At 38.2% G+C, this 27,007-nt stretch overlaps 2 protein-coding genes across 2 annotated transcripts in view; one reads left to right on the top strand and one right to left on the bottom strand.

Annotated features, from left to right (window-relative positions):
- The window catches only part of IL1RAPL2 (interleukin 1 receptor accessory protein like 2), a 1,152,078-nt gene that overhangs the window by 705,815 nt on the left and 419,256 nt on the right, over nt 1-27,007 (top strand). The gene's annotated exons all lie outside the window — the stretch shown is intronic.
- Nucleotides 11,757-12,305, bottom strand: LOC109256448 (eukaryotic translation initiation factor 1-like). Its single transcript, XM_053891314.1, has one exon. The coding sequence runs from the start codon at nt 12,257-12,259 to the stop codon at nt 11,918-11,920; it is 342 nt and encodes a 113-aa protein (XP_053747289.1). The 5' UTR covers nt 12,260-12,305; the 3' UTR covers nt 11,757-11,917.

Genomic DNA, 27,007 nt, shown 5'->3' with positions numbered 1-27,007 from the left:
GCTTTGGCTCTCTCCCACTCTAACCTCTTTTTTTTTTTTTCCCTTCCCCTCCCCCATGGGTTTCTGTTATGTTTCTCAGGATCCACATAAGAGTGAAACCATATGGTATCTGTCTTTCTCTGTATGGCTTATTTCACTTAGCATCACACTCTCCAGTTCCATCCATGTTGCTACAAAAGGCCATATTTCATTTTTTCTCATTGCCACGTAGTATTCCATTGTGTATATAAACCACAATTTCTTTATCCATTCATCAGTTGATGGACATTTAGGCTCTTTCCATAATTTGGCTATTGTTGAGAGTGCCGCTATAAACATTGGGGTACAGGTGCCCCTATGCATCAGTACTCCTGTATCCCTTGGGTAAATTCCTAGCAGTGCTATTGCTGGGTCATAGGGTAGGTCTATTTTTAATTTTCTGAGGAACCTCCACACTGCTTTCCAGAGCGGCTGCACCAATTTGCATTCCCACCAACAGTGCAAGAGGGTTCCTGTTTCTCCACATCCTCTCCAGCATCTATAGTCTCCTGATTTCTTCATTTTGGCCACTCTGACTGGCGTGAGGTGGTATCTGAGTGTGGTTTTGATTTGTATTTCCCTGATAAGGAGCGACGTTGAACATCTTTTCATGTGCCTGTTGGCCATCTGGATGTCTTCTTTAGAGAAGTGTCTATTCATGTTTTCTGCCCATTTCTTCACTGGGTTATTTGTTTTTCGGGTGTGGAGTTTGATGAGCTCTTTATAGATTTTGGATACTAGCCCTTTGTCCGATGTGTCATTTGCAAATATCTTTTCCCATTCCGTTGGTTGCCTTTTAGTTTTGTTGGTTGTTTCCTTTGCTGTGCAGAAGCTTTTTATCTTCATAAGGTCCCAGTAATTCACTTTTGCTTTTAATTCCCTTGCCTTTGGGGATGTGTCCAGTAAGAGATTGCTACGGCTGAGGTCAGAGAGGTCTTTTCCTGCTTTCTCTTCTAGGGTTTTGATGGTTTCCTGTCTCACATTCAGGTCCTTTATCCATTTTGAGTTTATTTTTGTGAATGGTGTGAGAAAGTGGTCTAGTTTCAACCTTCTGCATGTCGCTGTCCAGTCCTCCCAGCACCATTTGTTAAAGAGATTGTCTTTTTTTCCATTGGATGTTCTTTCCTGCTTTGTCAAAGATGAGTTGGCCATATGTTTGTGGGTCTAGTTCTGGGGTTTCTATTCTATTCCATTGGTCTATGTGTCTGTTTTTGTGCCAATACCATGCTGTCTTGATGACAGCTTTGTAGTAGAGGCTAAAGTCTGGGATTGTGATGCCTCCTGCTTTGGTCTTCTTCTTCAAAATTACTTTGGCTATTCGGGGCCTTTTGTGGTTCCATATGAATTTTAGAATTGCTTGTTCTAGTTTCAAGAAGAATGATGGTGCGATTTTGATTGGGATTGCATTGAATGTCTAGATAGCTTTGGGTAGTATTGACATTTTGACAATATTTATTCTTCCAATCCATGAGCAGGGAATGTCTTTCCATTTCTTTATATCTTCTTCAATTACCTGCATAACCTTTCTATAGTTTTCAGCATACAGATCTTTTACATCTTTGGTTAGATTTATCCCTAAGTATTTTATGCTTCTTGGTGCAATTGTGAATGGGATCAGTTTCTTTATTTGTCTTTCTGTTGCTTCATTGTTAGTGTGTAAGAATGCAACTGATTTCTGTACATTGATTTTGTATCCTGCAACTTTGCTGAATTCATGTATCAGTTCTAGCAGACTTTTGGTGGAGTCTATCGGATTTTCCATGTATAGTATCATGTCATCTGCAAAAAGCGAAAGCTTGACTTCATCTTTGCCAATTTTGATGCCTTTGATTTCCTTTTGTTGTCTGATTGCTGATGTTAGAACTTCCAACACTATGTTAAACAACAGAGGTGAGGGGCGCCTGGGTGGCGCAGTCGGTTAAGCGTCCGACTTCAGCCAGGTCACGATCTCGCGGTCCGTGAGTTCGAGCCCCGCGTCGGGCTCTGGGCTGATGGCTCGGAGCCTGGAGCCTGTTTCCGATTCTGTGTCTCCCTCTCTCTCTGCCCCTCCCCCGTTCATGCTCTGTCTCTCTCTGTCCCAAAAATAAATAAAAACGTTGAAAAAAAAAATTTAAAAAAAAAAAATAAATAAAAAAAAAATAAACAACAGAGGTGAGAGTGGGCATCCCTGTCGTGTTCCTGATCTCAGGGAAAAAGCTCTCAGTTTTTCCCCGTTGAGGATGATGTTAGCTGTGGGCTTTTCATAAATGGCTTTTATGATCTTTGAGTATGTTCCTTCTATCCCGACTTTCTCAAGGGTTTTTATTAACAAAGGGTGCTGGATTTTGTCAAAGGCCTTTTCTGCATCGATTGACAGGATCATATGGTTCTTATATTTTCTTTTATTAATGTGATGTATCACGTTGATTGACTTGCGAATGTTCAAACAGCCCTGCATCCCAGGAATGAATCCCACTTGATCATGGTGAATAATTCTTTTTATATGCCGTTGAATTCGATTTGCTAGTATCTTATTGAGAATTTTTGCATCCATATTCATCAGGGATATTGGCCTGTAGTTCTCTTTTTTTACTGGGTCTCTGTCTGGTTTAGGAATCAAAGTAATACTGGCTTCATAGAATGAGTCTGGAAGTTTCCTTCCCTTTCTATTTCTTGGAATAGCTTGAGAAGGATAGGCATTATCTCTGCTTTAAACGTCTGGTAGAACTCCCCTGGGAAGCCATCTGGTCCTGGACTCTTATTTGTTGGGAGATTTTTGATGACTGGGTCAATGTCTTCGCTGGTTATGGGTCTGTTCAAGCTTTCTATTTCCTCCTGATTGAGTTTTGGAAGCGTGTGGGTGTTTAGGAATTTATCCATTTCTTCCAGGTTGTCCAATTTGTTGGCATATAATTTTTCATAGTATTCCCTGATAATTGTTTGTTTCTCTGAGGGGTTAGTTGTAATAATTCCATTTTCATTCATGATTTTATCTATTTGGGTCATCTCCCTTTTCTTTTTGAGAAGCCTGGCTAGAGGTTTGTCAATTTTGTTTATTTTTTCAAAAAAACAACTCTTGGTTTCGTTGAGCTGCTCTACAGTTTTTTTAGATTCTATATTGTTTATTTCTGCTCTGATCTTTATTATTTCCCTTCTTCTGCTGGGTTTAGGCTGCCTTTGCTGTTCTGCTTCTATTTCCTTTAGGTGTGCTGTTAGATTTTGTATTCGGGATTTTTCTTGTTTCTTGAGATAGGCCTGGATTGCAATGTATTTTCCTCTCAGGACTGCCTTCGCTGCATCCCAAAGTGTTTGGATTGTTGTATTTTCATTTTCGTTTGTTTCCATATATTTTTTAATTTCTTCTCTAATTGCCTGGTTGACCCACTCATTCTTTACTAGGGTGTTCTTTAACCTCCATGCTTTTGGAGGTTTTCCAGACTTTTTTCTGTGGTTGATTTCAAGCTTCATAGCATTGTGGTCTGAAAGTATGCATGGTATAATTTCAATTCTTGTATACTTATGAAGGGCTGTTTTGTGACCCAGTATATGATCTATCTTGGAGAATGTTCCATGTGCACTCGAGAAGAAAGTATATTCTGTTGCTTTGGGATGCAGAGTTCTAAATATATCTGTCAAGTCCATCTGATTCAATGTATCATTCAGGGCCCTTGTTTCTTTATTGACCGTGTGTCTAGATGATCTATCCATTTCTGTAAGTGGAATGTTAAAGTCCCCTGCAATTACCACATTCTTATCAATAAGGTTGCTTATGTTTATGAGTAATTGTTTTATATATTTGGGGGCTCCGGTATTTGGCGCATAGACATTTATAATTGTTAGCTCTTCCTGATGGATAGACCCTGTGATTATTATATAATGCCCTTCTTCATCTCTTGTTACAGCCTTTAATTTAAAGTCTAGTTTGTCTGATATAAGTATGGCTACTCCAGCTTTCTTTTGGCTTCCAGTAGCATGATAAATAGTTCTCCATCCCCTCACTCTCAATCTAAAGGTGTCCTCAGGTCTAAAATGAGTCTCTTGTAGACAGCAAATAGATGGGTCTTGTTTTTTTATCCATTCTGATACCCTATGTCTTTTGGTTGGCACATTTAATCCATTTACATTCAGTGTTATTATAGAAAGATACGGGTTTAGAGTCATTGTGATGTCTGTATGATATGCTTGTAGTGATGTCTCTGGTACTTTGTCTCACAGGATCCCCCTTAGGATCTCTTGTAGGGCTGGCTTAGTGGTGACACATTCCTTCAGTTTTTGTTTGTTTGGGAAGACCTTTATCTCTCCTTCTATTTTAAATGACAGACTTGCTGGATAAAGGATTCTCGGCTGCATATTTTTTCTGTTTAGCACATTGAAGATCTCCTGCCATGCCTTTCTGGCCTGCCAAGTTTCAAAAGAGAGATCAGTCACAAGTCTTATAGGTCTCCCTTTATATGATAGGGCATGTTTATCCCTTGCTGCTTTCAGAATTTTCTCTTTGTCCTTGTATTTTGCCAGTTTCACTATGATATGTCGTGCAGAAGATCGATTCAAGTTCCATCTGAAGGGAGTTCTCTGTGCCTCTTGGATTTCAATGCCTTTTTCCTTCCCCAGTTCAGGGAAGTTCTCAGCTATTATTTCTTCAAGTACCCCTTCAGCACCTTTCCCTCTCTCTTCCTCCTCTGGGATACCAATTATGCGTATATTATTTCTTTTTAGTGTATCACTTAGTTCTCTAATTTTCCCCTCATACTCCTGGAGTTTTTTATCTCTCTTTTTCTCAGCTTCCTCTTTTTCCATAACTTTATCTTCTGGTTCACCTATTCTCTCCTCTGTCTCTTCAATCCGAGCCGTCGTCCTTTCCATTTTGATTTGCATTTCGTTTAACGCATCTTTCAGCTCCTCGTGACTGTTCCTTAGTCCCTTTTTTTTTTTTTATTTTTTAATATATGAAATTTACTGTCAAATTGGTTTCCATACATGTTCCTTAGTCCCTTGATCTCTGTAGCAAGAGATTCTCTGCTGTCCTCTATACTGTTTTCAAGCCCAGCGATTAATTTTATGACTATTATTCTAAATTCACTTTCTGTTATATTATTTAAATCCTTTTTGATCAGTTCATTGGCTGTTGTTATTTCCTGGAGATTCTTCTGAGGGGAATTCTTCCGTTTGGTCATTTTGGAGAGTCCCTGGAGTGGTGCAGGACTGCAGGGCACTTTCCCTGTGCTGTGATGTATAACTGGAGTTGGTGGGTGGGGCCGCAGTCAGACCTGATGTTTGCCCCCAGCCCACAGCTGTGACCACAATCATACTGGTGTGTGCCTTCTCTTCCCCTCTCCTAGGAGCAGGATTCACTGTGGGGTGACGTGGCCCATCTGGGCTACTTGCACACTGCCAGGCTTGTGGTGCTGGGGATCTGGGGTATTAGCTGGGGTGGGTAGGAAAGGTGCCCGGGGGCAGGATGGGCAGGCTTAGCTCACTTCTCCTTAGGTGATCCACTTCAGGAGGGGCCCTGTGGCAGCGGGAGGGAGTGAGACCAGCTGCCGGAGGGGTGGCTCCGCAGAAGCACAGCATTGGGTGTTTGCGTGGAGCAAGCAAGTTCCCTTGCAGGAACTGGTTCCCTTTGGGATTTTGGCTGGGGGATGGGCGAGGGAGATGGCGCTGGCGAGCGCCTTTGTTCCCCGCCAAACTGAGCTCTGTCGTTCTGGGGCTCAGCAACTTTCCCTCCCTTTGTCCTCCAGCCTTCCCGCTTTCTGAGCAGAGCTGTTAAGTTATGACCTCCCAGATGCTAAGTCGCGCTTGCTGTTGGAACACACTCCTTCCGGCCCCTCCGCTTTTGCAAGCCAGACTCGGGGGGCTCTGCTTGCCCGGCAGGCTGCCCCTCCGCCCCGGCTCCCTCCCGCCAGTCCATGCAGCGCACCGCCTCTCCGCCCTCCCTACCCTCCTCCGTGGGCCTCTCGTCTGCGCTTGGCTCCGGAGACTCTGTTCTGCTGGTCTTCTGGTGGTTTTCTGGGTTAGTTAGGCAGGTGTAGGTGGAATCTAAGTGATCAGCAGGATGTGCGGTGAGCCCAGCATCTTCCTACACTGCCATCTTCCCTCTCAAACCTTTTCTCCTCATTTAATAGAAGAGACAACTGAGGATCAGAGAGGGGGAATTAAGTTGCTCAACATCACACAGTCTTTTAGAAACAGACTAGCATGCAGATAGCTCACTATTAGTCCAGTTTTGTGTCCCTTTATATTATATTGCCACAGCAGGACCAGCTACATAATTTTTAGGGCCTAGTATAAAATGAAAATGCAGGTTCCCTTGGTAAAAAAAAAAAAAAAAATTAGATATTTCAAGGCAGCAAAAGCACTGCATTAAACCATGCAGATCCCTGTGCAACTGCACACATTACAGACCTGTGATGTTGGCTCTGTCCACAGAGAATGTTGACTTTATCTTGTATGTGATAGGTCTTTCTATAAATACTTATTGGATTAGTGAATGGATCAGATTAGCATCTTTCATTTGCTAGGAATCTGTGAGAGTGGAACTCTAGGCAAATATGTTTTGATGGAAGTATAAGAGAGAAGAAAAAATAAGTCTGGAAGATGAGGCATAAGGTTATCAACATTTATTTAAGCAGGTGTAGGTGGAATCTAAGTGATCAGCAGGATGGGTGGTGAGCCCAGTGTCGTCCTACACCACCATCCTAAATTTATTTTTTGAAGGAGAGAGAGAGACAGAGCATGAGTGGGGGAGGAGCAGAGAGAGAGAGGGAGACATAGAATTCGAAGAAGGCTCCAGGCTCTATGCTGTCAGCACAGAGCCCAATGTGGGGCTTGAACTCACAAACCATGAGACAATGACCTGAGCCAAAGTCCGAAGCTCAGCCGACTGAGCCACCCAGGCGCCCCTAACCCTTTTTATTTCTATGGTGTCTGTTGTTATTAATCTCCCTTCATTTCTGATTTTGCTTATTTGAATCTGCTTCCTTTTTTGTTTGTCTGTTTCTTTGTTTTAGTCTGGCTAATAGATTACCAATTTTGTTGATCTTTTCAAAGAACCAGCTCCTGGTTTCATTGATCTGTTCTATTGTTGTTTTAGTCCCACTTTCATTTATTTATGCACAATATTATTTATTTTCTTTCCTCTCCTGGAATAAAGATTTGTTAATTCCTCTTTTTTTAGCTCCTTTAGGTATAAGGTTAGGTTGTTTATTTAAGATAATTCTTGCTTCTTGAGGTAAGGTTGTATTTTTTTAATTTATTTATTTGCTTTTTTTAGTTCCAGTATAATTAATGTACAGAGTTATATTAGTTTCAGGTATACAATGTAGTGATTCATCAATTCTATAAATTACTCAGTACTCATCACAATAAGTGTACTCTTAATCCCCTTCACCTATTTCACCCATTCCCCCGCTCTCCTTCCCTCTAGTAACCACCAGTTTTTTCTGTATATTTGTGTCTGTTTTGTTATTTGTAACTTTTTTCCTTGTTTGTTTTGTTTCCTAAATTCCACAATGAGAAAAATCATATGGTATTTGTCTTTCTCTGACTGACTTACTGCACTTAGCATTATACTTTCTAGAGCCATCCATGTTGTTGCAAATGGCAAGATTTCATTCTTTTTGTTGGCTGAGTAATATTCCTGTGTGTGTGTGTGTGTGTGTGTGTGTGTGTGCACGCACGTGTGTATGTATGACATCCCCTTTATCCATTCATCTCTTGATGGACCCTTGGGTGTGAGGTAGGCCTCACACTGTATATTACCTTCCCTGTTTGAACAGCTTTTGCTGTACCCCAAAGATTTTTGTACCATTTTATTTTCATTTGTTTCCATGTACTTTTTTGTTTTTTATTTTTTTTAATATAATTTACTGTCAAGTTGGCTAACATACAGTGTATACAGTGTGCTCTTGGTTTTGAGGTTAGATTCCCGTGTTGTATGTAATCCATGTATTTTTTTGATTTCCTGTTTAATTTCAGGATTGACCCATTCCTTTTTTAGTAGCATGTAACTTAGGCTCCATGTATCTGTGTTCCTTCCAGATTTTCTCATGTGATTGATTTCTAGTTTCACATTGCTATGGTCATAAAAGATGCATGATATGATTTCAAAATTTTTAGATGTATTGAGACTTATTTTCTGGCCTAACATGGTCTATTTTGGGGAATGTTTCATGCAAACTTGAGAAGAATATGTAGTCCACTGTTACTGTATGGAATGTTCCGAATATGTCTGATAGATCTGTCTGGTCCAATGTGTCATTCAAAGCCACTGTTTTCTTGTTGGTTTTCTGTCTGGAAGATCTATCCATTGTTGTAAATGAGGTGTTAGAGTCCCCCAACTATTATTATATTATTTTCAATTGGTTACTTTATGTTTGTCATTAATGGTTTTTATATATTTTGGTGTTTTCCTGTTGGGTGCATATATACAAACAATTGTTATATCTTGTTGTTCAATTGTTCCCTTTATGATTATGTAGTATCCTTCTTTGTCTCTTGTTGCAGTCTTCGTTTTAAAGTCTATTTTGTCTGACATATGTATTACTACCCCAACCTTCTTTTGCTTATGTTTGCATGGTACGTGTTTTTCCATCCCATCACCTTTAATCTACATGTATCCTTAGGTCTGAAGTGAGTCTCTTGTAGGCAACATATAGATGGGTCTTGTTTTTTTTCATCCATTTAGTAACCCTGTGTCTTTTGATTGAAGCATTTAGTCCATTACATTCAAAGTAATTGCTGATAGATATGTACTTGTTGCCATTTTTTATCTTGTTTTATGGTTGTTTTAGTAATTATTCTCTGTTCCTTTCTTCCTTTGCTCTCTTCCCTAATGGTTTCATGGCTTTCTTTAGTGATATAGTTGAGTTCCTTTCTCTTTGCTTTTTGTCTTATATATACAGGTTTTTGATCTGTGGTTACCATTAGGTTCATATATAACTTTTTATGCATATAGTAATCTATATTGATTGTCACTTTAGTTTGAATCCATTCTAAGAACACTAAATTTTTTTAATGTTTACTTATTTTTTGACACAGAGAGAGAGACAGAGCATGAGCGGGGGAGGGGCAGAGAGAGAGGGAGACACAGAATCTGAAGCAGGCTCCAGGCTCTAAGCTGTCAGCACAGAGCCTGACACGGGGCTCGAACCCACAGAACACAAAATCATTACCCGAGCCGAAGTCGGACACTAAACCAACTGAGCCAACCAGGCACCCCTAAGAACACTACATTTTTACAGCCCCTGACATTTAATGTATATGTTGTCATACTTTACATCCCTTTCTGTGAATCCCTTGACTGATTTTTTCTAGATATAATTGATTTTACTGCTTTTGTGCTTTAGCCTCTGTGATGGTTTTATAAGTAATTAATCTACTACTTTTATTATGTTTGTATTTGCTCATGATTTTTTTTTTCTTTTCATAATTTTCTTATTCCTGACTATGGCCTGTTCTTTCAACTCAAAGAATTCCCTTTAACACTTCTTGTAAGACTGGCTTAGTGATTATTAACTCCTTTACCTTTTGATTGGGAAATTCTTTTTCTCTCTTATATTCTGAATGATAGCCTTGCTAGGTAGTGTATTCTTGGTTGCAGGATATTTTTTTTTTCCTTTTAGCAGTTTGAATATATCATACCATTCCCTTGTGGCTTGCAAAGTTTCTCCTGAAATATCAGCTCTTAGACTTGTGAGGTTTCTGTTGTATATAAATGTTTTCTTTTCTCTTACTGCTTTTAAAATCTCTCTTTATCACTACTTTTTGCCATTTTAATTATTATATGTCTTAGTGTGGACCTCTTTGAGTTGACTCTGTCGGGAGCTTCCTATGCCTCCTGGAACTGGATGTCTGTTTACTTCCACAAATTAGGGAAATTTTCAGCTATTATTTCTTCAAATAACTTTTCATCCTCTATTCTATTTCTCCTCCTTTTGGGAACCCTATAATGCAAATTTTATTATATTTGACAATATTTGAGTTCCCTTAGCCTATTCTCCTTTATTATTGTTTTTTTTTTCTTTTTGCTGTTCAGCTTGATAGTTTTACAGTACTCTGTCTTTTAGCTCGCTGTCGATTCTTCTACCTCTTCTTATCTACTATTGTCGCATTCTTATGTCTGTTTAAATTTTTCCGTTTTTGAGTTCCCAATCTCTGATTCATTCATTTTTATATTTTCTCTCTCTATGTGGAAGGTCTCACTGAGATCCCCCATTCTTTTCTCAAGTCCAGTGAGCATCTTTATGACCATTATTTTGAATTCTTTATCATGCATATTGCTTATGTTCATTTCATTTATCTCTTCCTGGTTTTTTTTCCCTGTTCTTTCATTTAGGAAAGGACATTTGGTCTGTTTGTATGTATTGGGAATGTGGTTATGTCTTCTGATCTTGAAGGTATTGGCCTTACGAAGAAGAGGTCCTTTGGTGCCCTATAGTGCAATATCCCCAGTTCATTTGAATCAGCCACTTGAGGGGTTTCTCCTATGTGTGTTGGGTGTAACCTACTGTTATGGCTGGGCCTCATTTGCATTCAGTCCAGTTGGCTGCAGGGCCCACTTTGCCTGTTGTGAGCAGAGTTTGGTTCTTGTGCTGTTAAGGGCTTAGGCTGAGGCCTCCATGGTCTTGTAGTTGGGTGGTGTCAGCAGTCAGACCAACTGCCTGCTCTTAGCCCATTTGCTGGGGCTATGGCTGTACTGATCTATAGGGTATTCTCCCTGTATTGTTCCCTGAGGCTTTAGTTGGCGGGTGTGACCTACAGACAAACCAGATACCTGACTATCTGTTGGGGCTGCAGTAGCGCTGACCTGCAAGGTGCTCTCTCTGCCTTGTTGCTGAGAGGCTTTTGCTAATAGGGGGGTTGGCAGACCAAATTCTTGCCCCCACATTTTCTGCTGGGGCTGTAGATGCACTGATTGGCAAGGTACTCTCTCTGCACTGCCATTTATAAAGTTCAACTGCTGGGGCTTCATTCAAACTGGTGAGTGTGGTTATCTTCTCTCCCCAGGGCAGGGATCACTTTGGAGTGGTGCAGTCCCTTCCAGGACTGCTTCAAGAACAAAATGAGGCAGGGGCTTCTTTGGAGGGATTTCTGCTGAGTGGTGTGGGTTGGATGGGGCATATAATAGGAGAATATGGGGGTAGGGAACATGTTGGTAGCTAATTAAGTGAAGAGTATTCATGCTCCTTCCTACAGGGTGGCTATCTAGGCTGGGGAGTTGGGGAGAGAATGACATCTACCAGCTCTTTTGTTCTCCAAAAGGTCCCTGCCCCTCTAGCATGCATTCTGAGATTAGTAAATAAATCTCCTTCATGTATACCCCAGGCACTTTTCAAACTGCTGCTTCTATGCTTTATCTAGGGAAGACTGCTATGCTATCTCTTCAAGGGTAGGGACTCAGTTTCCTATTACCCTACAGCTCATCCAGAGCTGACTCTGCTGATTTTTAAAATACTCAGGTATTAAGCCCCACTGGTTTAAAAAACTCATGCAGTTAAGCCCCTCTGATTTTCAAAGCCAAATGTCATGGGTATTTGTTTTCCCAGTACAGGTCCTGCCTGCCTGGGGTGCCTGGTGTGGGGTCTGCTTCTCTCCCTTCTGGATGCTTGCAGTGTCCCTCCCATTTATGGTTAGGATTGCAGGGAGTTTGCTTTCCAATCACATTTCCACCCTTCCTGCTATCTTCAATGTGTCTTTCTTTTCTTTTCTTTCTTTCTTTCTTTCTTTCTTTCTTTCTTTCTTTCTTTCTGGCTCTTTTCAGTTTATTGCATGAAGGAGTTACACTAGTCCAAGTTAAAAGCAGACCCCAAATGGTTACATTATACAAGCTGTCACAGATTTTTAAACTTGTGACAAGGGATAGAAGGGAAATTCTACTCATTTCAAGGAAATCCTCACTTAAGCTTCAGTGAGTCAAAAGCACTTAAAACCCATGAACATTCAGCTGGTCGTCCTTAGCCAATCCAATCTCTACAAGGAACTGGCATATGTTCTTGCACTGTTCATCCTGTAGCTGAATCACTTCTCCATATTCTGGATGCTCAATTACAGTACCATTGCAGGCAAATTTCTTCTTAAATGCCTTCACTAGTTTTTTTTTATTGTAATCATCAGCGATCCCTTGGACAGTAGTAAGGGTCTTCCTTCCATTTCTCTGTTGAATTCTTATATGGATATCATCCTCAGTGCCAGCAGGAAGCAGATCATCACCCTTACTTGCATCAGCAAAGGGGTCAAAAGAGTGGAGGTTCTGGATAGTGGACATAAAATACAATTCCTTTTCCTCTGTGAAAAAGGCTTCCAGAAGGCGGCAGTGGGAGAAGGCGGGCAGGGAGGACAGGGCAGCATAGGGAAGTGAGGGGGCTCAAGGGGGGAGGCTTCTGAGTCCTTGGCAGCCGCTTAGTGACTGGGGCCAATGTGTCCTTCTTTCCATTACTAACTGTGAAAAGTCTCTTTTTCCTGTGTTTGGATTGTTTTCTGGATGGGTTGCACTGATATGGCTGTTATCTTGGTATGTCCATGGGACAAAGTGAGCTTAGGATCCTTCCTACTTCACCATCTTCCCCCACAAAACATGGGTACTTTAAGAGAAACCAAGCTATTTCAGGAAAAGATATTGGGAAATTAATCATGCTTTCTTATCACATTCTTCTTTATTCTCCATTAAAAGTCATCATATTGAACTGAGTGATGCATGCTGTAGTCCTAGAAGCCCAGTTCTGGTGTTCTCATTGCCTTTACTCTCTACTAACATAGGATAAAATACAATGGAGCACTTGCCTTCGTTCTTATTAGTGCTAGGATTGTAGCCAGAGGTATTCAGATACTCCTTGCTGTTGAAGAGGTCATTCTAAAAACAGCTTGGAGAGAAAGACCATGCCTTACATCTTTATCAGTCATATCCTTTATCAGTCATCTTTATCAGTCAGAGCCTAGAATAGGGCAACAAAGAGAGAATAGAGGCTGTTCCTAAACTCTTTTAGATGGATTTACTCTAGCTGAATCTAAAGATTCAGTGTTGTATGGAGCTCAGACTTTTGTCTATGCTTAGATACCAATTAAACTGCTTTATCCCTTCACTCTTACACCATGCCCTTCTCCCCAAAGCCTGTGGTGCTCTGTCATTTTTTGAAGGTGCTTGCAGTTCTATCATCATAGAGTTACAGACAGGCTGGTGCTCTAGTGAAGCCAAGGGGAGCCGTATTGCAATTGCCCTACTGCAACTGGGCTCAGCAATACTGCATTTGAAAGGAGGCTTATGAAGGATGACCTTTTCCATTTTCTCCCCCTCTTCTTCAGCATCTTTCACTGCCTCTACTTCCCACTTACAACTGATTATCTGAGTCTATCTATGTGTTCATTTAGAACAGCAGCATAACAAACTTTTTGACATGATGCCTCCACTGGGAGGTTGTCATAATGTTTAGCTAACCACTGCCAGGATATATTCCAGTTGTTTGACACAGAAGCACTGTTTTTGAAGGATGTTCTACTCTGTCATCTGCCATGTAGATTCCTTATTGGAAAATCTAGAGGTTCCTCAAAACATATAGAGAATCATTTATTAATAAAGCCTCCAAATTAACAGATGGTCTCATATTTTAGCTGTTGGATCTCTCATCACATATATTCTGAGGATCTCATAATTAATTGCATATGGAGCATTTGGGAAGAAACTAAAGGTGGGGAGACGGTGGGGGAAGTTGATAAGGGGAAAATATTTTAAACAAAAACATCAAAATGAAAGGTCATTTCTTTAAAAAAAATCAAAAGCCCTAATTTTTATTTTTATGAATTATTTGAAAACATAATTTATGTATTTATTTTTAAATAAATAAATAATCATACAGTGTTATATTAGAATCAGGTGTATAATATAGTGATTCATCAATTCCATCCAACACTCCATGCTCATCACAAGTGTACTCCTTAATCCCTGTCATCTATTTAACCCATCTTCCCACCCACCTCCCCTCTGGTAATCATCAGTTTGTTCTTTATAGTTTAGAGTCTGTTTCTTGGTTTATCTCCCTCTCTCTCTTTTTTTCCTTTGCTCATGTGTTTTGTTTTTTTTTTTAAATTCCACATGTGAGTGAAATTATATGAGATTTGTCTTTCTATGACTGACTTATTTCACTTTGCATTATACTCTCTAGCTCCATCCATGTTGTTGCAAATGGCCAGATTTCATTCTTCTTTATTGCTGAATAATATCCCATTGTGTGTATGTATGTGTGTGTGTGTGTGTGTGTGTGTGTGTGTGTGTGCATGTGCATATATATATATATATTGTATATATATGATCACATCTTTATCCATTCATCTATCAATGGACACTTGGGCTGCTTCCATAATTTGGGTATTGTAAATAATGCTGCAATAAACATAGGGGTGTATGTACCCAAAAATACAAAAACACTAAAAGCCGTATTTTTTAAAATCATAATCTCATGTTATCCTTATCCTTAACCCAGGCTTGGCACAGGAGAAGATATTCCATCTCAGAAACCACCTGCCTGCTCAAAAGTTCAAAGTTAAACCTGGTTAGGCAGGCTTCTTATTAGAACTAAAAGAAACAAAGTTAGATAGCAACCAGATGCAAAACTGGTGGATAATACATCTATATCAAAAGTGTGGTTGCTTAATCATTTTAGGTTTTAAACTAGAGTGTTCAAGAAACACATTCAGTGGCATTATAAGTGTGGAAGTAGTCCACTCTAGGTGTAGTCAATAAAGGAGTACATTGTCTGTACAGACATATAAACAATTATAAGTCCAACTAAAAGTTTGTGTGTATTTTATTATCATCATGTGTCAATAATTCTGAACAATGACGCTAACAAGAAATTCCTCATTGCCAGAGTACACTGCCCCCAGCACTTTCTCCCTGTCTCACCTCACTCCCAACACATACACACGCACGTGCACACACACACACACACACACACACACACACACACACAGAAGCGGGGAGAGAGAAAGGCACACCATTACACCTTACATAACAGTGCCTCAGGCTTAATCCTTGAATTTCCCTTTCTTTTCTGTCTATACTTACTCCTTTAAGTAGTTTCTATATGCTCAAATTAATATAACTGTATTCATCCAACTGCCAACTCCACATCTGTACATGGAAGCCTAATAAACATCTCAAATGACAAATTTCCAAAATTGAATTCCTGCTATCTCCCTAAAACCTGCAGTCTTCCCCATCTCAACTGATGAGCACTTCATCCTTCCAGTTAGCCAGATCAGAAATCCTGGAGCCATCCTTGACACAGCACAACAGATCCATCAGGAAGTTATCTTGTCTCTAACTTCAAAATATTTCTAATATCTAAGGACTCCTCACCACTTTCACTGTTGGTCTGAACCACCATTATTTCTTGCTCAATTTACTGCAAAAGCCTCCTCACTGATATCCCTGCTTTACTAAGAATAAAAAACAGCTCCCTGTAAGGGCTCATAATACCATATACATCTGGTATCCTGACATCTCTGTGATTTCATCCCTTATTACACTCCCTTCACTCAGCCACACTTGCTGCTTTGCTGTTCCTTGAACACACAGAACACATCTCAGCCTGCTGGGGTGTTTCCTCTGCCTGTTACATTCTTCCACCCTGTTATCTGCATGGTTCACTTCCTTATCTCCTTCAGGATTGATCCAATATCACCTTCTCAAGGAGGTCTATCCTGACCTGCCTATTTAGTATGCAGTTTGCCCCTACTCTACTCCCACCTCCCCACACTCTCCATCCACCTTACCTTGATCTAGACTTTTCTTTTTTATATATCATTTATTACTTTCTAACATTCTCTGAAATTTACTTATTAGTTTTGCTTATTGTTTATTTTCTGTCTTCTGTCACTAGAATGTAATCATGGATTTTGTCTGTTTTATTCATTCACATATTCCCAGTGGCTATTATAGCTGCTGCATGACATATAATATTCATTCAATAAATTATTGCTGAATGAAAAATGACTTTTATTTACATCTGTCTCATTTCTTATCAAAGTAACTGAATGGGCATAGAGAAATCCAGGCCTGTTAAAGGTCTACACATCATAACCAGACACTTCAATATAGACTTGCTTATACACTGAAGAATTTGTGGATGTTCGTATATTGTCTTGTTTAGATTATAACCCCATTCTTAACTGAAATTGTATATGCTTGTACATACACACTTGTAATCCCTTACTCTCTCCCAACCTACATGAAGAATATATTGAAAGAATTCCTCTGCTTCAGCAAATGTCAGTTACTCTAATTCTCTTTTACACATTGGCACGTTCACTCTTTGTTTGGCTTATATTATCATTTACTAAAGATTGTTTTTGAATAATTACATGGGATTTTTTTCAATTTACATGATTGTTTACCTACTTTCTCATTTATCCAGTTATCCAGTGAGAACAAAGAAAGACAAAAGAGAGAAATCAGCTATAAATTAGGCTGGACAATTAATTGCCAAAATTAACCCTTAATTAGCAGTCATTTTAAATTAAGCTTTAGTCCCCAACTGACTTTTAAACAGAATATTACTTTACTGCTTTGATTTATGTATAACCAGCAGTTTTTATCCTATGAGATATCCCACCAAATGTGTCAAATGTTAAGAACTATTATTTCCATCTTGCAGGCAAACATAATTCAATTATTTCTTAGAGAGGCATATACTGAAATATTTTATCACAAACATTTTTAATTATATGATCTTTTTCTTTTCCATCATTACCTGTGATTTTTTCTCTACAAAGTTTTTCATAACTTTTCACAAGGATATCCTGCTGATGCTTTTGCCACATCCAGTACAATTGTCCCTAAATGCTTTTGTTGAGAATAGGGAATAATCACTGACTAGCTTCATAGGGCAGGGTAGAATGGAATGAGAAATATAACCTTAGAGGAGGCTCAATCCATTTCGTTCTAACCATCAATGAACCAGACAAGCCAGGTATATTTATGAAACTGAACCAATGGTCAAAACAGACAAGGTGTAACTTTCTGGGACAAAATGTTGAAAATATAAATTCTATAATAAGATCAAACCTGTTTCTTATTTATTTAATATCAATTAAGGCACAACAGATCATTTATTGATTTATTTAAAAAGAAACAAGAAGAAGCATGTTGCAATTAAATTGAACTTTCCTGTCAGGAGGTCCTGGCAATTTGGTTTGTCATTGTATTACTTTAGGGGATACAGGTTGAAAATTCCTCCTCCATAATAAGGAAGACTTCATTTCTGTCTTTCCAAGGTCTTGTATATCATGTTTTATCTTAAAAGAAAAACAGGAAAGTACAGCAACTGGCTGTGTACTGAAACCTAGGCAATAGATCTGACATAGCTACTCTGTTGAAAAAAAATTAGGACTCCTCTAAAATAGAAAGGTTGGTTGGGTAGCTAAGTTGGAGAATCATAGTTGCTGGAAGGCCTGTTTATCTTCAGAAAACCATTAAACATAGCTAGTGAATTTCTGACTTTCCATTAAACAAGGCAAAGCTAGCTTTTTATGTAGGTAATATTTTCTTTGGAATCTTTTTTTTTTCTTTTATGTCTTTAAAATGGGACATAGATAATTAGAAATTTGTACTGCAAATATTTATAAAATATAGAATTAATTTAAAAAAATTTATCTCATTACCACTATTCTTAAACAACTTCTATTAACATTTTGGTGGCTTTCACCTTAGCCTTTTTTGAACCTATTCATAAATTTACATACTTTCAATCACACTTTCCTTACAATTTTATATGCTGCTTTTTAAAATTTAATATTAATCATAAACATTTCCCAAACTATTGCAAAATTCTCATAATCATGATTTTAATGGCTGCATGATGGGCCATTGAATAAATGTACCATAATGGACATTTGAATCCTTTCCAGTTTGGGCCATTGTAAGTAACTATTTGGTGGGCATATATACATGTCATTATTACTCTATAATTGGATATTTTCTCTTTAGTAAAGACACCTAAAAATCAAGCCATTCAGTCAAAGGGTATGATTCTTTTATGAAATGATACTTTGGTTTAATTTTGTTTTTGCAAAAGATGTGTGTGTGTGTGTGTGTGTGTGTGTGTGTGTGTGTGGAAAGATACATATATTCTTAAAATTTAACAATGATTATTTCTGCTGGTGGGATCACAAATAACTACTTTTCTTTCCTTTTTACTTTTAGTTATTGTCAAAAATTTTTGCAATGAATGTGTTACTTTGTAAATTAAGAAATATAATAAAACAAAAACAGAGTAAAGTGTAATGACTTAGAGCCCAGACTCTTGAGGCAGACTCCCTGGGTTTGATTTTCTGCTGAGCTACTTATTAGCTCTTTGATCTTAAGCAAGTAACTTAACCTCTCTGTGCCTTAGCTTTCTTGTCTGTAAATTGGGATTATAATTGTATGTGGCACATAAAGCTGTTGACCTCATATCTGTGTTTTGACGATTGAGTTAATCCACTGTAAAGTGTGGAGAACAATGTCTATCATATAATAATCACCCCATAAATGTCAGCTGTTATTATTATTTGGGACTGGAACAGAAACTCAAACCTGCCACTCCTTACACTGATCACCTACTCTGAAATTTTAATATTAGCAATTTAATCGACTACAATAAACTCACAGGACAAATATACTTGAATTTACTAAAGAGTTGCAGTGATTAGGAAAGGTGGTATCTGAAGCCAAGATTCTTCTACCATTCCATATGTATACAGTGTCCTCTCTGCTATCCAGAATAGTTTTATTGAAAGAGAAAGCAGGATATCCTGACAGCCTGGATGCTTGGACAAGGAAGAAATGTGAAACAAGCTTTCAAAGACAATGTTCACATACCTTACAATTTTGTCTATTATTGGCACTGAACTTAAACAGAATGCTGTGAAATATAAATCTGAATATTTGTAGAAGTAGATATGTCTTGGTACAAATCTCTGTAATTCTCAAAGGTGGCTTTCTCCTACAAATAGAATTGATTGTCTTTGCTTCATTAAACATTGTGAAATTGAATGTCTTGTTTACTGTCCCATATACCAAAATATTTATAAGATATAACCTATCAATAAATATAAAAATGAGAACTGGGTTTCATGTATTTTGTAACTTCAAGATGAGTAATCTATCTTGAGACCCACATTTAATTCTGGGGAATAATTTATAAATTCTTAAATGGATAGAAGTTAATGTCTTTTATCATAGTCACCTCCATTTAAAAATCATTTAACCGGGGTGGGGGGGCGCCTGGGTGGCTCAGTCGGTTAAACATCCAACTTCGGCTCAGGACATGATCTCTCTGTTTGAGAGTTCCAGCACCACGTCGGGCTCTGTGCTGACAGCTCAGAGCCTGAAGCCTGATTCAGATTCTGTGTCTCCCCTTCTCTCTGCCCCTCCCATGCTCATGCTCTGTCTCTCTCCATCTCTCAACAGTAAATAAACATTAAAAAAATTAAAAATAATTTACCAGGGGTGCCTGGGTGGCTGTCAGTTAAGCATCTGACTCATTTCAGCTCAGGTCATGATTTCATGACTCATGGAAAGAGCCCTGTGTTGGGCTCTGTGCTGACAGCATGGAACTTGCTTGGGATTTTCTCTCTCTCTCTCTCTCTCTCTCTCTCTCTCTCTGTCTTTCCCTTTATATCTATCTCTATCTATATATCTCAAAATAAATAAATAAACATTAAAAAATAAGAATCATTTACCAGGGGCTCAATTATCTACTTTCTACTCTTGTATTTTCTAAAAACAATATATAAACAAACAAGTGTACTAGAGAAGCTCACTGTGTGAAGGATCACCATTGAGATTAGTTCATGTAATGATAATAGTTATTTTATCTATTAGTTAAGTGCAGGATTTTCATGTATGTAGCTTATAATGTGCTTCTATATCACATAGATGAGATCTCTTTAACATCAAGCCTTCTAATACCTGATAATCTTTCTAAGTCTCCTGATACTTTAATAGTTTGAAGAAGAAAAATAGTTATCTAGAAGGGTTTTTTTTTTCATTTCAAAGGCTTTATTTGTAGCATATGTGAAATGGACTTCAAATCAATATTTTCCAAGTAGACTCTTCTAGCTCTGTGCATGATCATGGCATTTTAGTCTATTCATTAAACACTATGTTGTTCCTTGTTCCTCCAGATGTTACTATCTCCTTTTCATGCCCTGGGATACATCACAGAATGTATTCTCAGGATGCAGTTAGAAATTTAATTTGCCTATTCCCCTAACCCTCAAATCAAAGGACATACTACTGGTATATGCTAGGCATAGCATAAGGACAGGAGTAGGCTTAGGCTGTTTGTCTGTATTTCTATTCTAGGGAACAATATGAAAATCACACCAACAGTATAATAAATCACTTGAAGCTAAGAGTATAACAGTTGTCTCCTTTGTGGCAGGCTCCAGATAGGAAGTTATTATCTGGACCATCAAGGCAAGGAGTGAACCTAATAAGTATGACATCACTCAAGCCTACTTTCAGCTTTTCTTAAACTCTCAGTCACTTAAGTATGAAGTGCTATAAAGTTAAAACAACCATTCATGCACACACACACACAACTTTATTTTAAGCAGAAACCACTGAGTAGAAGCCAAAAAATCTTTTTAACAAGCTGCCTCTCACTTAGGCCTAATAAACTCTGATTGTATTAACAAATGTAGTTTCATAACTCTCATAACCAGGTGTCAATGATTCCATGTCCCAGGAAAATAAAATAAAATGAAATGAGTTGAGTAATATTGAGAACTCTGAACACAAAATGCAGTGTATGAACTCCAGGTATTTCACTTTTGATTTCTATAAGCAGTGATTTTTTTTTTGTTATAAAAATAAAAGGAAAACTACTAGAGTGCTCAGATATTCACTTCTCTGTACTAGTATAACCCACAAGGAAACAAAAGCTCTGCCTGTGAATAAGCTCTAAAATCTGTCAGAAAAAAATGTGCCTTCATTTTCATTGTCATCAGAGAGCCTTATGCCAAATGAGGAAGTAGATGGACTGACTGAGGCTTTAATTTGTGACAGCAGGGAAATAGAATCTGACTTTAAAGGCCCTGAAGAAGAAGGTCAGGGCTTTGTCATGCTGGGTTGGGGGACAGGAGTAACATCTGTGTCACATGCTAGCTGGGGTAGACCTGGCTTTGATTGAATGGGGCTGTTATATTTCCAAGATGCAACTTGGCTTCTGGGTATAAGCAGCTCAAGTGTAAGGAGGCCTACTCCAGTTTAAAAGCAATTTTTTTAAAAAAAGAATTCATTGTATAATAATTTAGCATTGAAAAGGATAGTAAATGTAGCTATTTATTGTCCAGGTAGAATTGTTGAAAGGGCAATTTTAAACAGCCTTCTTCACTTTTAGCAGAGATAATACATGGGTTGTCCTTGGTGAGAAAGAAGGCTAGCTGCCAACTCCGGAAGGAATGTGAATGTGGCGTATACACCTGCTTCTATTTTTTCTCAAACTCTTCATAGCACCCTCTCCCCTCAGTACCAGAAAATGTCTAATTCTGGCTCCTGACTCTTAGACCAAGTTTTAATTTTTAGCCAATTGTACACATAATGTCAAGTGTAGAGTGTAGTGGTGTCTGGGGTCAGACACATTTGGATATGAATCATAGTTGGGTCACTTACTAGTTATGTGATCTGGGGCAAGACACTTAACTTATTTGAGCCTCATTTTCCACATATATAAAGTTGAACTAATAATAGCAATTTTTTCATAGGTTTGCTTTGAGGATTAAGCAAGATAATATAATAAAGATCTTTTCACAATGTCTAGTAGACACTCAAAAATGGTAGATTTTGCTTTTATTTTTTTGTTGTGGTATTTTAACTCATATTTCATGATTATCATTATCAGCAACAGTAGCCACAGTATCACATCATCATCATCATCATCATTACCATCATCATCATTATCATCATCCTTGGCCATCATTGCCTATAAAGGTAACCTGGTCAGGGTTAATCATAAAATCAAACAGAAGTCTATAGGCCAGAGTTTCTCAATAATGGCATCCTTGACATTTTGGGCTGAATAATTCTTAACTGGAGTAGGAGGAAGCCGTCCTATAAATTATTAGGATATTTAGTATCATCCTTGGCTTTTACCCACTGGATACGAATATCACACACCCCACCTTCAAGCTATGCAAACCCGACTGTTTCCAGACATTCCCAAATGTCCTCTGGGTGTGGGGGCAACATTGCCCCTAGATGAGAAATACTACTGTAGGCATTCTTTGGTTTAAAATTTCCATTTCCATGAAAACTATCTGTCATTCTACCATTCATATACTTGTTGCTTTTCATTAGCTTGACTCTGGATTCATCTGGCAACTTCAGTCTTAATTTACAACTCTTCATTTCTTGAGGTTCCCTGGTTTTCACCTTCATTTTGAAACTGCAACTCTGTGACAGCCAGTTCTGATCCTTAATATATCTCTGGACTAACAACTTATTCCTCCCTTCTTTGGGTTTTCAGCCCTTATTTGCCAAACCCTGGTGCTAGACCAGTGGCCTTCTACCAAAGGCTTTCCTTTAAATTTTTGTATAAAAGGCAGTTGTGAAATGAGGAGTCTGGAACCAGACATCCTGAGTTGGAATCCTAGCTCTGCCAATTACTTAGTGACCTTAATCTTAACTTCTCCATTTTCTTCCATATGTAAAATAAGAATATTAATAGTCACTACTTCATAGGGTTGTTGTGAAATTATGTAGTTTATTTATATTTTGTAAATATATTTATTTTTGAGAGAGAGAGAGAGAGAGAGAGAGAGAGAAAGAGAGAGAACAAGCAAGGCAGGGGTAGAGGGAGAGGGAGACACAGAATCTGAAGCAGCTTCCAGACTCTGAGCTGTCAGCACAGAGCCCGACATGGGGCTCAAACTCACAAACTGAGATCATAACCTGAGTCAAAGTTGGATGTTTAACCACTGAGCCACCCAGGCACCCCAAGATTAGGTAGTTTAAAACATACTTAGAGCACTGCCTGGCACAATGGCAAACACATGTAAATGTAAACTATTATTGTTACTACTCTTGTAAAGATTTTCATATGAGAACTGTCAGCACAATGCAAGAGTTAAGTAACCTCTGAGCCCCATCTCAGTGCTCCATAAGGGCTGCCAAATTTTTCATACCATGGTTCATATTGAAAATGATAAATATTTGTTCAACAAACTAGAGTAAATGGAGGAGTCTCTGACTACATGAGGGCTGAGGAGATCAATATCTCAGCCATGTGTAACCCATCTTGTGACGCCTGGTGGTCCACAGCATTCTGGTTTGAAAGCTTTGCACCAGGCTCATCAAAATTAAATGAGAGAGATTCTAAATGGCGGCTTCATTAGAAATCCTAATTTACAATTTTGACATTTAGACCCCAGCGCCTTCTAGGTCTATAAACCTCACAATGTCAATAGTGGTTCTATGGCTTTGCTCTTTGAACAAGTTAAGATAAAATAAAACAAAGCAACATCTGTTGAATATCATGTGTTTTTTTTTAATTTTTATTTTTTAATTTTATTTTTTTAATACAAAATGTATTGTCAAATTGGTTTCCATACAACACCCAGTGCTCATCCCAACAGGTGCCTTACTCAATGTCCATCACCCACTTTCCCCTCCCTCTCACCCTCCATCAACCCTCAGTTTATTCTCAGTTTTCAAGAGTCTCTTATGGTTTGGCTCCCTCCCTCTCTAACTTTTTTTTTTTTTTGAATATCATGTGGATTTAAACACCTTTTTTTCCCTGTAAAACCTCAATCTAGCAAATACCACAAGTATAGAGGTATGGGCATTTAACTCAATATTGTTTAAGAACAGGAGGTTTTCAATCAAATTTCAAATGATGACCCACTCTTTCTATTTGATATTATTCTTTGGGAAGGGATGGGGCAAAAATATCTCAGGATATAAAAAGGACTGTTTTCTCTGGTTTTCTGTTTGAGTCCATTAGCTTTGATTTTATGGCATGATAGGACTGTTTTTCATTTGTGACTTCTCCAAGCACTGATTTTTAAGCAACTCATTAGCATATGCTTCCTCTGCATGATTCACCCATTCAAGCAATTGATTCCCTGGTTTCTTCAACACACTATGAATAATATACTATTTTCCTCCCATAGACATTCCAAATTATGGTTTAAATATGGTGAGCCAGAAAAAAATGCTTTTTTTAAAGTCAACTTCCTGAAAAGTATCCTAGACAAAAGGATGGTACAAATGAACCTTCTTAGGTAAAGCAAGGCTTTGGCTACAGAAGCCAATTCTTCCATATAAGTCTGACTTATGCAGCACGCTGTCAACTCTACTAGAATCTGTGGCACTGGACACATTGCATTTTTCCATTGCCATTGTCAGTACCCTAGTTTATGCCTTTGTTAGCTCACGCCTTGACTTTCGTGTTAGCCACATGATTGGACTGCTTCCTTTTCCTCTTCTAAGACCTCCCATAATAACTTCTTAAAACATAGCTTAGATAGTATCGTTTCACTTCCCCAAATCCTCCAATAGCTCCATCCTGCTTAAGGAATAAACTCCTAGGAATCATAGAAATTCTAGAATGTCAGCATTGGAAAGAATCCTGGAGTATAATTCAGTGGTTGCCAAACTCTGGTTTCTGGACCAGTGCCAGAAGTTTGCACCAATCCTAAGTGGAAAGAAAAAAAAAAGAGAATGAAGTGGGCATTCCATAAAATGAAATTTAACCATTTCAAAAATTCTTTCAAAGTATCCCAAATTTTTGTTTTGAAATATACTTTATTTTATGAAGTGATGGTACTAATCGATGGTATCTTTTTGTTTGTTGTTTTTAACGTTCATTCCTGGCAAATGATATCAGCAACCCTTTGTTGCTTCATGCCTGCCCCTGTTAAAATTTTTGCTAATCCATGCAATTCAAAAGTCTGGGAGCCACCCATTTCCTAAATAAGAAAATTGAAGAAAGAAGAATTAAATGACTTGCTTAAGGCCATGCTAATAGTGGCATTTCTGGACTGTAAACCCAAATATTATCCTCAACACTTTACCATGACATTCAAAGCTCTCTATATTTAAATCCCAGTATGCCTTTGCAGCTTTATCATCAGGGTGCCCCCCAAACAAATCCTGTGTTCTAAACAGTCATGATTATGTGCCATTCCTTGAACGTGCCTTGCATTCTTTCCCTACCCAAACTGTCTTCCCCAAATCCTTCCCAGTTCAAGTACTGCTTCTTTTACAATAATTTAATGCCAAAAGGGATCCTTCTCTTTTTTGTGCTCCTGTAAATTTCTACAATTTATCAGCATATCATATCTTTCTAGGCTGTTATGAGATATTGCTTATACCTCCCACTATGTCCTCCAATTCAGTAAATGGTATCACTATTTACCCAATTTTTCAAGATGGAAACTTTGAAGTCATCTCTTACTACTGTCTGCATCAATATCTAATTAATCATGAAGCCCTGTCATCTTTACCTCCAAAGTTCATCTTGTATATCTCTGCTTTATTTCTTTAACTGGACTACTACACAGATCACTCTGTGTTTCCTTGTTATACTCTGAAATCCATTCTTTACTTCACGGCCAATTTTAGGTCTGGTACCTCTCCTTGTAAATTCCTTCAGTGGTTTTCCATAGTCTTAAAGTCTAGATTGTTCAACATGTTATACAAGATATGTAGTATCCTTGTCTACTTCCGCAGCCTTATCTCTTGCTACTCTTGTTTGCACACTTCCCTTCAGCCTTATTGCACCTTCAATTCCTTGATTGAATTTTTCTCATTCTTGTACTCTCTTGCTAACAGCCTCTCACCTCTCTGGACCTTTACATATGCTGTTTACACTGCCTGGAGCACTTCCTTTAGGGGACCTTCCTGGATTCCCTAAGTACCTTTCCTTTTCCATAGCACTTAACCACATTGTATTATAGTTGCTTGTATAATTGATTTCCTTTCTGCTAGACTATATGAATTATGAGGTCAGGGATCATATGTATTATACTCACCATTGTATTCTAGCTTTTAGCTCTGGCATATAGTAGGCATTCAATAAGCACATGCTGTATGAAAGAAAGTTTAATACTACACTTCCTCTTACATGATTGAGACTTGTATACCTGTTGTATTTCCTTAATTTGATTATAATTTCCTGAAAGTCATAGAAATCTTTCATGTTATAATACCATTTTATAGTACCATATATATTTTAGACTGTTGGTAAATATTTGGTAAATACCTGATTAAGCTATTTTTTCTTAAGGGACCAAGGAATTAGATACAGCCCAGGATAAGATTTACAATGCATATTTACAGTTTGAACTGTAGCACAACCCTCTACAATGTAAGGATTTTAGGCTCATACTAGTACTGATTGCTTACGATTTACATTTCAGGAGCTACACTCACCCTCCATAAAATATTCCTACCTTACCAGGTTTAAATTAGGAAGTACTCTATAGGTCCATAAACATAAAATATAATTGTTCAAATAGGAACTCTGCTGCATTTTAGATAATAAAAATTGTAAAACTCTTAAAGTGAACTAGGATGTCTAGGCCTTCATTTATGTGTGGGGTGTGTGTGTGTGTGTGTGTGTGTTTTGTTTCTTTAGGGATTGAACTCAGGGTGGACTTTACAAGAAGCTATGGTAAGAGTGATAGCTTCACAGTAAAAGCAAATATTTTACTTTCACCATTCAAAAGTCAGTCTAGGTTTTTGTGTGTGTGGGGGCGGTTATCTATTGAAAAGACATTTTTCAACTTCTAGTTTATTTATTCTTTTTTCAAGATCCAGAACATATGGAGATGTCATCAGTCACAGATACTTCATATTGCACAAACAGACCTCTAATCTCAGCCTCCTTGTATGCATCATAATACCTGAATTCTTCAACAAAATATTCCATAAGGCAGGAAGCTTCTCTTCTGTTTGTTTTCATCAGACTCAACCTAAAAGGATTATTATTTTTTGTAAAAAGTGAACAAAACATTATTAGCACTAGTGATT

The sequence above is a fragment of the Panthera pardus genome, unplaced genomic scaffold (assembly GCF_024362965.1).
Source record: "Panthera pardus isolate Hobbes unplaced genomic scaffold, ASM2436296v1 HiC_scaffold_27, whole genome shotgun sequence".
Classification (NCBI taxonomy): domain Eukaryota; kingdom Metazoa; phylum Chordata; class Mammalia; order Carnivora; family Felidae; genus Panthera; species Panthera pardus.
Note: the sequence above shows the minus strand (reverse complement) of the source record. Positions and strands in the feature narration are given on the sequence as shown.